The 14033-nt window shown below is 40.1% G+C and overlaps 1 protein-coding gene across 6 annotated transcripts in view; it reads right to left on the bottom strand.

The window, feature by feature from the left end:
- slc39a10 (solute carrier family 39 member 10) overlaps positions 1-14033 on the bottom strand; it is a 119234-nt gene that overhangs the window by 72864 nt on the left and 32337 nt on the right. For all 6 annotated transcript variants that reach the window (XM_041200174.1, XM_041200175.1, XM_041200171.1 and 3 more), the window contains exons 2-3: positions 10447-11371; positions 6911-7088 (exon numbers count right to left, since the gene is read on the bottom strand). In XM_041200174.1, the coding sequence (XP_041056108.1) occupies positions 6911-7088; positions 10447-11355 (1087 nt within the window). In that variant the 5' untranslated portion in view covers positions 11356-11371. The remainder of the gene's footprint in view (positions 1-6910; positions 7089-10446; positions 11372-14033) is intronic.

Raw genomic sequence — 14033 nt, 5'->3', positions numbered from 1 at the left:
ATACACCACATTACTCTCTTGTGATAGGCAAAATGTCTTATTAGCTTGACAGCAGCATCCTATTAGTGGTGGATACCACTTGTGCTGCTACTACATAGTAGCAGCGTGAAACAGCTAGCTTCACCAGTTACTCAAATGAGCAATGTGGTATATGAATTTCAGTGCCAGTGTGATGCTAGGTATGAGGCCATAACTCCCAAAGACTGGTGGATTGTATCAAACAGCATATCCCTTCTGTTGTTTGCAACGAGCATGGTGCAGACCGTACCCAACCAGCCAATGCTTGCAAAACTCAAAACACAGCGTCCAACATTAGATATGATTCTGTAATTGGACAGCATTTGCTAAATAATCCTCAGTGTGCTAAGAATTAGACTGATAATTTAAGATTGTCAATTGGGCATGCAGTGTGGTGCATTTACATGTACTGGAAACTACATATATTAATATACAGGGCCCTGTTCTTCGCAGATAGAAAGAACATGTACACACATTGCACCTGTTTCAGTTAAACAAAATAAGTGACAGCGATTCGCTGGGTCATTCTTCGGGTCAATGCCTTGACCAGAGTCAAGCTGCCTGGTTTAAATTTTAAACAATGTTTGGCAGTTAACTGTCAGTCATCATCTTGTGCATTCTCCATGACAATGCCTCTACCAGAGTCCAACTGCCAACCAAACAGCACTCTCTTCTCATAGAGTATAAATCTTCCCGACATTGGTATTTTCTTGTGAGTTGTCCTGATGAGTGCAAGACAAAAACGTCTCCTTTTTCAATTTTCAATAATACTCAAGTTCTGTGCTACCAAACAACTGTCAGCCATGATGTTATTGAATGATGGAGCAGGCTCGAGGGGCCGAGTGGCCTCCTGCTCATAATTCAAATGTTTGTATGCATGGGATGGGTTTCACCTGAACTGCACTGGGACCAGTGTTCTGGCAAGTCATATAAATAGGGTGGTGATGAGGGGTTTAAACTAAATAGTGGAGGTAAGGGACCGTGCAAGACGAGATGTAGTAAATCAATGGGTAAAAATTAGGTACTAGAGCAGGGTAGCAATTTGGGTGAAGATAACCCAGAGTGTGGCAGGAAGGGACAGAGAGTACAAGTGCACTAGTTGATAAGGCCAGAGATTGCGAAAATTTTAAAAAGACGGTTTAAAAACCCTGTATCTGAATGCGTGCAGTATTTGTAATAAAATGGATGAATTGTTAGGACAGATAGAAATAAATATGTGTGATCTGATAACTATTACAGAGACCTGCTTGCAGGGTGACCTTGGCTGAAAACTGAATGTTGAAGGATATTTGACATTTTGAAAAGATAGGAAGGTAGGAAATGGTGGTGGGGTAGCTCTGTTAATTAAGGATGTCATTAGTACAGTAGTGAGGGATGACCTTAGCTCAAACAAGCAAGATGTACTGGAGATAAGAAATAAGTGACCTGTGGGAGTTGTTTATAGCTCCCCCTAACAGCTGTTATGCTGTGGGACAAAGAATACAAGAAAAAATAAATGTGGCATGCAATAATCATATGTAACTTTAACCTACATGTAAATTTAATGTATCAGATTGGGCAAAGGTAGCCTCGAAAGTGAGTTCATTGAGCCTATATGGGACAATTTCTTAAAGCAGTGTGTTCCAGAGCCAACAAGGGAGTAGGTTATTCTAGACCTGGTAATGAACAATGAGACAGGAGTAATCAATAACTTTATGATAAAGGAGACTTTGGGTGATAACAATCATAACATGATAGAATTTCATGTTCAGTTTGAAGGGGTGAAATGTGGGTCTAAGACTAGTGTTTTATACCTGAATAAAGGCAATTAAAAGGGAAGGAAAGCAGAGTTAGCTAAAATGAACTGGGAAACTAGTTTGCAGAGTAGGACAGTAGCGATGCAGTGGCAAACTTTTAAGGAAATATTTAATAACTTTTGGCAAGGATTTATCCCAATAAGAAAGAAATACTCTTTATGAAAGATGCATCATCCGTGGCTGAATGAAGAAGTTAAGGATATAAAATTGAAAGAAACACTACAATTCCACAGATTAGTGCTAGGTCAGAAGATTGGTCAAATTTTAAAAACCAGCAAAGAATGACTAAAAAACGATAGAAGGAGAAAATGGAATAGGAGAAAAAACAGATAAGAGTTTCTACAAGTATTTAAATAGGAAAAAAGTGACTAAAAGATAGTGTTGGTCCTCTAGAGACAGAGTCTGGGGAGTTGATAATGGAAAACAAGAAAATGGCAGAGGCTTTGAACAGGAATTTTATGTCTGTCCTCACTGTAGAAGACTTAGAAAACTTCCAAAAGATACTTGAAAATCAAAAAGTGAATAGGAGGGAGGAATTTAACAAAAACCACTATCATGAGGGAAAAAGGTGCTGGGAAAAAAAATTAGACCTAAAGGCTGAGAGTCCCCAGGACTAGATGGCTTGTATCCGAGGGTTTTAAAAGAAGTGGCCGCAGAGATAGTAGATACATTGGTTATAATCTTCCAAAATTCCCTAGATTCTGGAAGGGTTCCAGTGGATCAGAAAATAGTTTTTTTACTCCATAAAGGAGAGATACAGAAAGCAGAAAATTACAGGCTAGTTAGCCAAACATTTGTCACAGGGAAATTGCTACTATTAAGGAGGTTACAGCAGGATGCTTAAAAAATCATAATGTTATCAAGCAGAATCAACATGGCTTTGTGAAAGGAAAATCATGCTTAACTAATTTATTCGTGCTTTTTGAAGAAGTAACAAAGCAAGGTGGATATAGGTGAACCTGTAAATGTGGTGTACTTGGCTTTCCAAAAGGCATTTTATCAGGTGCCAAATCAAAGATTACTATACAAGATAAGAGTGTGCGGGGTAACATATAAGCACCGATAAAGGATTGGTTAAAAATAGGAGGCAGAGTAGGGAAAATGGGTCCTTTTCATGTTGGCAAGTTGTAGCTAATGGACTGCCACAGAGATCAGTGCTGGGGCTAACTATTTACAATCTACTTCAATGATTTGAATGAAGGGACCGAACGTATGATAGCTAATTTGCTGACAACACCAAGATAGGAAGAAAAGGAAGATGTCAAGTAGAAGTACAGAGTCTGCAAAGGGATAAAGACAAGTTAAGTGAGTGGGCAAAAAATTGACATATGGAGTATAATGTGGGAAAATATGAACTTGTCCACTTTGGTAGGAAGAAGGGAAAAGCAGTATATTACTTAAATGGAGAGAGATTGCAGAACTCGGTGGTACAGAGGTATGGGTGTTCTGGTACATGAATCACAAAAAGTTATTATGCACATACAGCAAGTGATTAGGAAGGCAGATGGAATGGTGGCATTTATTGCAAGGGGAATGGAATATAAAAGTAGGGAAGTTTTACTACAGCTGTAAAGATGCATTGGTGAGACCACATCTGGAATGCTATGCACAGTTTTGGTCTCCTTACTTGAAAAAGGCATAATTGTGTAAGGAGTAATACAGAGAAGTTCACTTGACTCATTCCTGGGATGAGGGGCTTATTTTATAAAGAAAGGTTGAAAAGGTTAGGCCTATACACACTGAACTTAGATGAATGAGAGATGATCTTATTGAAACATAAGATCCTGAGCGGATTTGACAGGTTGATACTGAAGAGGTTTCCACTTGTGGGGGCGACTAAACTAAGGGACACAGTTTAAGAGTAAGAGGTCTCCCTTTTGGGACAGGAGAAATATTTTCTCTCAGAAGGCTGTCAGTATGTAGAATCCTCTTCCCCAGAGAGCGGCGGAGGTTGGGTTATTGAATTTATTCAAGGCAGAGTTACACAGACTTTTGATGTACAGGGGAGTCAAGGATTATAGGGGGTAGACATGAAAGTGGAGTTGAGGCCACAACCAGATCAGCCATGCTCTTATTGAATGGTCACTCAAAGGGCCGAATTGCCTACACTCGCTAAGTCTGATGTTCCTATGATTTAAAAAGTAAAAATGCACTGTAGAAAATTCATCATCTTCTGAACATAGAGGCCTTCATTGCACAAAGATATATACTATTTGAGTGTTTCTATTCTGTAGCTTTCCTTAACTCACTAACAAACTATTCCCTTTCACTTGCAGTTGTGCCATGCAGTGCTGTGAGAGATTGGTAAAAGTTTTTGTGTGTGTAAAGTTCTTAAGCTGTAATTAAAAACGTTTGTAGCTGCCGGTACAAGCAACTGTTTGATTTTATTTTTACACAAGTGCTGTCATCTACCTAACATAGTCTGGCTAGTGTAATCCTATCAGGAGTGTCTAATGCGGTAGAGATTAACTGCAAAAAAGTGGCCTCTAGTCAAGCTGTGCCAGTAAAACTACAACACTGGCATGTACTTGACAAAATTGAAAATTACACACATATGCTCTGTCAACAAAAGGCTGAACAAATCCAATCTGGTAATTACCACCCTTTCAGCCTATTCTCAATCATCAACAAGTGATGGGAAAGAGTCTTCGACAGTGCTTTCAAGTGGAATTTACTCTATCCAGTTTGGATTCCACTCAGACCATCAGCTCCAGGTCTCATTATAGCCTTGATCCATGATCATGAACAAAAGAGCAGAATTCCAGAGTGAGGTGCAAGTGACATGACACAAAGACAGGGGTTAGCTGAGTGTGACATCAAGGGACCCTAGTAAAACTGAAGTCAATGGGAGTCACAGAAAAAACTCCCTACTTGCTATTGTCATACCTAGCATGAAGGGAGATGGTTTTGATTATTGGAACCCAATCAGCACAGCCCTAGGAAATCACTGCAGAAGTTCCTCAGGTTGGTATTGCAGGCCCAACCATTTTCAGCTGCTTTATGAATGACCTTCCTCCATCATAAAGGTCAGAAAAGAGGATGTTCACTGATGATTGCAGTGTTTAGTGTAACTCCCCAGATAATGAAGCAGTCTGTGCCTGCATGCAGCAAGACTGGGACAACATTCAAACTTGAGCTGATAAGTGGCAAGTTACATTTGTGTAACACAAGTGTCAGGCAATGATCATCTCAAAAAAGTGGATCTCGTTCAGCAGTTAATACCCCACCATCATCAGCCTGGGGGTAAGCATTAACCAAAAGCTTAAATGGACTGGCCATATAAATAGTATGGCTACAAATACAAGTTAGAGACTAGGAATCCTGTTGCAAGTAACTCCCCTCCAGATTCCCCAAAGCTTCTCCAGCATCTACAAGACTAGTCAGGAGAGTGATGAAATACTCTCCTTGCCTGGCTGAGCGTAGCTCTTAAAATACTCAAGAAGCTCAACATGATCCACTAAAAAGCAGTCCGCTTGATTGTCACCTCAGTCATTAACTTAAATATTCACTCCCTCCACCACTGATGCACAGTTGCAGCAGTGTATACCACTACACTGCAGCAACTCACCAAATCTCCTTCAGCAGCACCTTTCAAATGCTGCACCGAGAAGAAAGCAGCCTCATGGGAACATGCAACCTGCAAGTTTGCCTTCAAGTCACACATCAATTTGACTCCGAACTATGAGCTGGTTTTCACCAGCCCTCTAGAGAAGGGATGGAAGGTGCGGACTGAAAATAGCAGCAGAAGGCTTTGGGAAGAGAGCCTGTTGTCATTTCACCATCATGGGATGCCAAAATCAAGAACCTCAGTGCCACCGCCACCTGCCAAACAACAGCCAAATCTTCCCCCTCCCCTGCCATGACCAGTCCCCTTGCCTGCATTTTACTAGCATTAGAAGGGGTCACAGGCATGTGAGAAGATCGCCAGGTAAACCCTAGTGGCCTCATAGAAACTGATCAGCAGGGAGCAGGTAAGGTGTGGTTTGGGCCTTTATGGTCGCTCCATGGTCCACAGAGGAGTCCTTTGGTGGCAATGGCAGCCCCTGCATCACCACTGCAGGGTGCACCCCTGGGGCCGGCCTGCCTGGCCCCAGTTCTATTTAAAAACAAACGTACCTCGCATTCAAGGGCACTTCAGCAAGGAGGCACCCTCTTGTTCCTTCTGTAGCCACAGCAGCGGCCATCTCAATCGGGTTGCAGCTTTGGGAGGCGGGCCACCATACTCAATTGGATGCGGTCCTGGTAGCAGTCTATTAATTGGCCACCACCAGTAAAATTCCCCCCCTAGAGTCCCACCATCTGCCCAGGTGAGATCAGATCCTGCTTTCGGTTCCAACAGCAGGAATTACTTACTGGTACCTTTTTGAAAAATTCCAGCCAATATCACTGGTCGTTCCCTACTGCTGGGACAAAATCTCCAAGAGAGGTGGGTGATGGAATATTTTCCAATTGCCTTGATGAGTGCAACTCAAACAACAATCAAGCTCAACACCATCCAAGACCAAGCGGATGCTTTATCAGCACCCATCCACCGCCTTAAACATTAATTCCCACAATCACCGGCACACAATGGAAACAATGTGTACCATCCACAAGATGCAATGCAGCAACTGGGCATTGCTCCTTCAACAGCACCTGTTATACCACCTAGAAGAATAAGGAAAGTAGATGTACAAAGACAAAACCGTCTGTAAGTTTCCCTCCAAGGCAAACGCCATACTGACTTGGAACTATAGTGTCGTTCCTTCTTTGCCGTTGGGTCCCTAACAGCACTGTGGGTATAACTACACCCCACGGATTTCAGCAGTTCAAAAAGGTGGTTCACTCCCACCTTCTCAAGGGCAATTAGGATTTGCAATAAATGCTGGCCTTGCCAGGTTTCAAATCCTAAGGACAGATAATTAAGAAAAATAAGAGTAAACTGAAACTGAACAGCCGACAGCTTGAAGCAACTTTTAAAGTCCAGAATGAGTCTCCCACTATATTAAAAAAAATATAGATTCTGAAAATCCATGGAAGCTCACTTAAGCTTTTAGCCACTTGGTAACAATAAAAACAAATTTCAGTTTTACTTTAGAACATTTTTTATGCCTCACCTGGTAATACAGATTCTTGGTTGTCCACTGGCTCCATACTCAACTTATGATACTGGATGCAAACCCTGCTATCAATTTGGTACAGCAAGGCAGGGCATAGGTAAGTGAACTCCACTGTAGAAATCCCAGAATTTGTGCTAAGACCGTAGTGCTGCAGCAGCTGTGACACATTCAAGCACTAGGAAGAACATATTTGATGAGAATTTTGGAATATTTAAACAAGCATGTAAGCGAACATAACTTGTAAACAACAAGTTCTTTAACTGTTCAGGTTAGTTTAACATTAGAAAATGACTAATTGTTTCTATTGCACAATTTTCAAATATATTACACTGAAAATACAGTTAAAACCTTATCTGCTTTGCAAAAGACAGAATATACTTTTATAATTGGCATTAAGTATATAATATATGAATAAAAGTGACATAATATTTGGTGTTAGCAATTTGCTCCAGAAAAATTAGAAAAAAAACTACAAAAAGGTTTTCAAAAATATTGGTGAAAAGTTGGATATGTAGTAATGATGGTCCATAGTCAAAATTTTAAACTAAGCTATCTTTCCCTTTTAGATAATGATTGATCTGCTATGCATTTCCATATTTTATAATGCAGATTTCTAGAATTTTCATTTTTCTTTGCAAGTCTATAAAGTGAAATGCATTAGCCTGGATTTCGCTGAGTTGGGGCAACTCGGGAGACCTCCAGAAATGGCAGGTAGAACCATTCCCGTTTCTGGCAATTTTTAAATCAGTGCACGATAAGAGTGAAGTTAGCTTGCCTGTATACAGCACTCCTGCCCTTACTGGATTTATTGCAGGGATGGACACTCCAACCAAACTCCCCACTTCAACCCCCACAATTTTTGTGGAGCTGTGACCCTTATGTAAGAATATGTGGTCCACAGCTTCTCAGGAGGAGATATGAACCATGGTGGAAACCCCAGTCCCAAGTGGAGAACCAAAAGAGTCACCTACTCCTGGAATTCTTTCAGTGACACACTTTGAAAGACAAAAAAATCTGATCTTTCAGTCTAAATAGTTGGATGCTGTATTGCAGGTTAGATGTATTGTTACTGCAGTGATTAATTAAAGGGCTATATCCTACAAGATAAGTTGATCAGCATTGTGTAAATGTAGAGATGGATTAGAGTATTTTTTTCCATGGAAAAAGTGCTATTATACATTAAAAAAATTAAGAAAACAGTGCTTGGGATCTAAGTATCGTGATAATAAATTATTTAAATGTTCACAACCTTTTAAAATTAAAAAAACGGTGCTGCAGCTATCCTTCGGAAAAAGAAAAAGACACCTGCTCCTGGACCGCATTGATTGACAGGCCATCTGGTATAGCTTAAAAGAAAACAATTACCATCTGTTTTGCAATTTCAATAGGCTTCATTGTTTGGGAGCTGTAATGGTTTGCTATGATAGCTGAACCCATTAGGACTGCTTGGTTGAGTTTCAAAACCTACAGAACCACTTATCTCAGCAGTGGGCTATGTAGAAAGGTTGACTGACAGTTTTAAAAAGTTATCAACGGATTGTGTGTCATTGATGTGGTTGGTGAATAAATGTTTTTGTAGCAGATCGACAACTGGAAGGGATTGACATTTTCTTCCAATGAGTTTTTTTTTCAGTATGAGGTGTTTGAATGACAGCTCTATTAGATTGTTAATTTTTTTTTAATGTCCATTTCAAAAGGATGGCTTCTGAAATTTGCCTATGGTGGATACTGGATGAGTGGCTATGGAGAATACACAGGCCTGGTTGGCAGGAGGGGTGTGTGTAGCTTGAAGGCCTAATATTCATCACTACAACTGGGCTGATGTACCAATAAACAGAGGCAGGTGTTGTAGCATGCCAGCATCACCGCTCGCCTGCCTGTTACCACCTCGGGCCCGCCTCTGGAGGGTCTAACTTCATCCTGCCCCCACCTCCCCGGAGCAAAAAGGCAGCACATGGGGCATTTTAAAGGAGACAAATCTGCTGAGTTGAAAGTTTCCTGACTCAACCTTCCTGTCTCCTCCACAAAATCCAGCCATTGTGCCTGCTCAAGTCTGAAGTGCTACAAATGGCGTCTTACACCAGAGAGGCTCCATGTAAACTAGAAATCAGTTCAGAATTCATTCAATGTAACTTCACTGAAGTTCTTTAAATTTAAACCAAGAACTTAATGAACATGGAACATGAGAAAGTAATGCAAAAGCAAAATACTGCAGATGCTGGAAATCTGAAATAAAAAATACTCATCAGACCAGACAACAGTGTTAATCGTTAATCTTGAAAAAGTTATGGGCCTTGCTACTACTTTACAAATGAGATCAAGGCCCAATCTGTCCTCTCAGTTGGATATAAAATACCTCATGCCACTAATTCAAAACAAAGCAGGTGAGCTCACCATGATCCTGGAGATTTTTTTTTTGGATGAGAGATAACCTGATTTGGTTACTTATCATTTTGTTGTTTGTGGGACTTGCTGCATACAGATTAGCTGTGGGTTTCTCTACATTCTAACAGTGACTGCACTTCAAATGAAATTCATTAGCAGTGATAAAGTCTGGGACATCATGAAATCATGAAAGAAACTATGTAAGAATAAAAAAAAACACTTAAAGATGAATACCAAAAATGTTATATCAGTTAGCTACAGCATAAATATTTGTTATTTTTATTGAATTTTCTCCCCTCTTCTCTCACATTGGTATGACTTCTGGGCACCTGACCACTTTTTCTGTACTTCTTCATAAGCTATTTTACCATTGAGGCATCACAGTCAACAAATGTTCAGAAGTGCACTTTTGAGCATGAATTTTCCCATCTTAAACCTGAAAATATTGGGGAAATTTTTGCTTTCCGGTATTAAATTGGATCTATTTTGGTTCGCTCTGCCTTAATATCTGCCTCAATAACAAGTGCAAATAGTATATAACTAACTGGTCTAAGCTCATTTACTCAATTATTTACGGCTCCAAGTGTCAACTCAAACAGATCCAGGGATTATGCAATAATTATAGGATAAAGTTGCATGCAGGTCAATTTTAAAGCAAAGGATGTTATTTGTCTCTGAAGTTGCAGATGCCAGCAGGAGGGCACCAATCACCTATAGGACAGCCTGAGATCACTCTGCAGGCTTTATTCTTCCTCTTAACATGGCAGCTTGAAGGTTCTCTAAATCCTGTGGTGTCAAGTAAAGAGACCTGGAGCCAGAAAAAATAAACAGTAACAGGTACAAAGGCTTGTGAGTTCTAAGTGGTAGCGGTGGGGAAGATGGTGAAGGGGAAGGAGAAACAAAATAATTAAAAAGGTTTGAAACTTTTTTTTCCCCAAAATGATAAATTAGCTGAATTTCATATTATTACACAGAAAAACAGATTACAAATTAAGCTTAAGCAATTAATTAAAAAGGGAAAGCTTATATTTAACAGTTCTGCTTTGATCAATGTGGGGAATCATTCTGAAATCACTTAGTCGTCATTTATAGTATATATAAAATGTAACATATTTAAACGTTAATTAATTTGGTTCAGCCAGTCTCACCTCATCATTCACAAACTCAGATTCTAGGCGATCTTCATGATTCAATTTTGAAGAACTTAAATCTTTCCTTGTTCTGTGCTGAGAAGCTGCTTCGTCCTCAGGAGCATGAAGATGCTCATCTCCATCATGTTCATTCTTGGGTATAATATTGAAGGATTCCTCAGGAGATGTAGTTAATGTCACTTCTGGTTGTTTTGTTATACCTCTGTATTTTTTGCGTTTTTTTGAGCTTTTTTTGGGTTGCTGCTGTAATGTATTAACATCTGATGGGTCAGGGAGTTGGTCTCCCTCTTTATGAATTGGTGAGCCTGCAGAATGGGCAGCACCTCGATGATGGTTGTGGTGATGCCGCCGAGGTTGATGGTAAGCAATGGGTGTGGTCAAAGTGGTATGTGTATTCTGGCTGTCAGCGTTTTTGCAATGCCTGACTTTCACCTTTGGAACTGGTACAGTTTGCTCATGTGCTGTGTGATTAGTGTGTGAATGGGAGTGTACATGCTTATGTTTGAGTAGCTCTAAAAAGTCTAGGTGTGAAACATGATCATGATCATCGTGCTCATGTTCGATCTCTACAACTTTAACTTCTCCAAGACCTAAATTTGATAAGAGTTTCTCTAAACCGTGAAAGGTCAACTTCCCATTCTCACCGTAACGACTGAACAGTTTTTGAATGTAGTACATTTGCTTATTTTCTGCATGATGTAGAGAGCTCTTGCTGGGATTATTTTGAAGATACGACTCCTCAGAGATCTGGTAATAATTGTGCTTATGTATATGGTTCTCCTCAGGAGCATGGTTATGATCATGATTATGTTCATGGTCATGGTCATCATGACAGTGGTTGCAATGGTGAAACAGAAAAGTGAGCAAGCAAATGAAACAAAATTTTGTATGTAGATGTACCTTCATGGCGGATATACTGCACCTGAAATAAAAGAAAATAGTTTCAGGAAAGTGTGCTAAATCAACTGTTCTCATCTTGTAACAAAATGTTATTGCCTTACCAAGGCGAATTTTAAAGGTGCTCATGACAAGAAAAAAATCTCATTCACGTTTCAACATAATTAAATCACTTAGTCAAGGAATACAGCAGTCATTGTAAAAACACAGAACTTCATACGAGGCTTCTCTGCCAAACAGAATTTTAATTAAAAATTGACATGCATGAACATGTTTGGTTTTAAAAGATACTGTGGTTTCTAATGTCAATTTTAGACATGGAGTCATTATGGCATAAGAGGCCATTCAGCCCAGCATCCAAACCGACTCTGTGGAGCAAATCGATTCAGTTCCACATACCTGTTCCAGCCTCATGGCCCTGCTAATTTATTTCCCTCAAGTGCCCATCCAATTTTGTTTTGAAATCATTGATTGTCTCTGCTTCCACCACCCCTGAAGGCAGCGAGTTCCTGGTCATTACTAATTGCTGCATTTAAAAAAAGTTCTTCCACACAACTCCCTGCAATGCTTGCCTAAAGTCTTAAATCTGTCCCCTCTGATCCTTGTACCATTAACTAATAGGAACAGCTTTTCTTTGTCAACCTTATCTAAACCTGTCATGATTTTGTACACCTTCATCAGCTCTCCTCAACCTCCTTTGTTCCAAGGAGATCAACTCCTGCTTCTCTAATTTAATGCTGTAGCTAAAAACCCTCACCCCGGAACCATTCTGTTAAATCTCTGCACTTCTCAAGGACCCTCACTTCCCTCATACATATGGTGACCAGAACTGGATGCAATACTATAGTTCAAGCCTAACCATAGCTTTATAAAAGGTTCAGCGTAACTTTTTGGCTTTTGTACTTAATACCTCTATTTATGAAGCTCAAGATCATACATGCTTTGCTAATTACTCTCAATATGTCCTGTCAGATCTTTGCACATGAAACCCCAGGTCCTTGTGTCTCTGTACTCTATTCAGAGCTGTTCCATTAAGTCTATATTTTCTCTCCCTATCACTTCTGCCAAAATGCGTCAGCTCACGGTTCTCTGTATTAAATTCTATCTGCTACTTTTCTGCCCATTCTGCTGGCCTATGTCCGATAGCAGTCGATTGGTATCATCTTCACTGTTTGCAAATTTTGAAATTTTCCAATATCCAGGTACTTATGTTTATTTATATATATATATATATATATATATAAAGTGATCCTAGCACTAACACTGTCTACAACCCTCCAGTTTGAAAAGCAACTATTTACCATGATTCACTATTTTCTATCCTTAAACCAATTTTTTTTTATCCAAGCTGACACTCAATCTCCCATTCCACAAGCTTCGGTTTATTAATCAGACTTTTATTTCTTTACATTTATTGGAGGAAAGTTCCTAAATATATGGCCTTTCTCCTCCCTAATTCTGTACGCTCCTTGAATATCACAATTCTCCCACCATCATCGCCCTTTTCCCCTCCCAATCCACTATTTTTCCAGTTCTCAGACTGATGTTAGGGGTGCAACTCCTTCCCACTGCCCTATCATTGGTGGGTGTGTCTTAGGTTGCCTAGTCCTCCGCTTCATGCTTTGGAAATCCCTTCCTAAATCTCTACACCTCTCCTCTTAAAAACATAGCCCTTTCACAAAGCTTCAGGACACCTGTCCTTATGTCTTTTTTTGGCTCAGTGTCCATTCTTTTCTTCATGCCCCTATAAAGACTTTTGTGAAAATTTTAACCAAAATGTGCTATATAAATGCAGGCTTTTTGTGAAACAAGAAAGCTTGCAAAAGGCTGGGGGTGGGTGGCAGGGATGAGATGATAGTGGTGTGGGGAACAAATGTTGAAGGCACAAAATTGGTAGTCAACTTTAAGGGAATCTGTAGACAAGACTTTCCTGAGAAAAACTGAATGCATTCTGACTCAACCTAAGCGTTTGCTTTATAGTCAAGATGTTAATCCAAAAAAGTGAGATTTGGAACTCTGTAAAATCAGCAATTAACAGCTCAAAATTCACATTCCTACATCGAACCCCTATCACGCTGGTTCACAAGAAGTACTTCAAAACTTCCAGACCCAATTTGCAGACACTGCATCCCATCCAACTTCACAATCTTTCAGAGAAACATCATTTAACTCCTCTAACCCTCATACTGGCAATCTTCTTCCTCATTCTCAACAACTAAGGCCTCTCCCTTGTGAACTCACCCTGATACTCTTCCTCTTCTAACTCAGTTACTGGTGTTCTTTCCTCCCATAGCACAGAATTCATAAAGGCACCGGACCTACTCTAGTTAACTCACCAAAGCACCACTTTCAGCTTCTCCCCAAAACACTGTTCCCAGCTGCTGACCCCACCCCTTTTCCTCTTGTTATCATCCATTTCCCTTTATTACTATCTACAGTCACCCAAGCACTAAATAAGAGCAAGCTGTGGGCATGTCCAAGTGGGTTATAGGCCTGGGGCAGGTACAAAAAATTGTATCAAGGTGAGCAAGAAGCTGACAGGGTCATGTTGCAGATGGGAGTGGCAAGAAGGTAACATATTTTGAATTTGTATGAGGCATGGATTAAAGCACTGTTGCAGTACTGTCTGCCAATATGGCTATCCCATTATAAGAAGGAATTGTAAATGCAAGGCTCAAAAATTAGGG

This window comes from Carcharodon carcharias, chromosome 12, assembly GCF_017639515.1.
Source record: "Carcharodon carcharias isolate sCarCar2 chromosome 12, sCarCar2.pri, whole genome shotgun sequence".
Lineage (NCBI taxonomy): Eukaryota > Metazoa > Chordata > Chondrichthyes > Lamniformes > Lamnidae > Carcharodon > Carcharodon carcharias.
The sequence above is the reverse complement of the archived record's forward strand: the minus strand, read 5'-3'. Positions and strand labels throughout refer to the sequence as shown.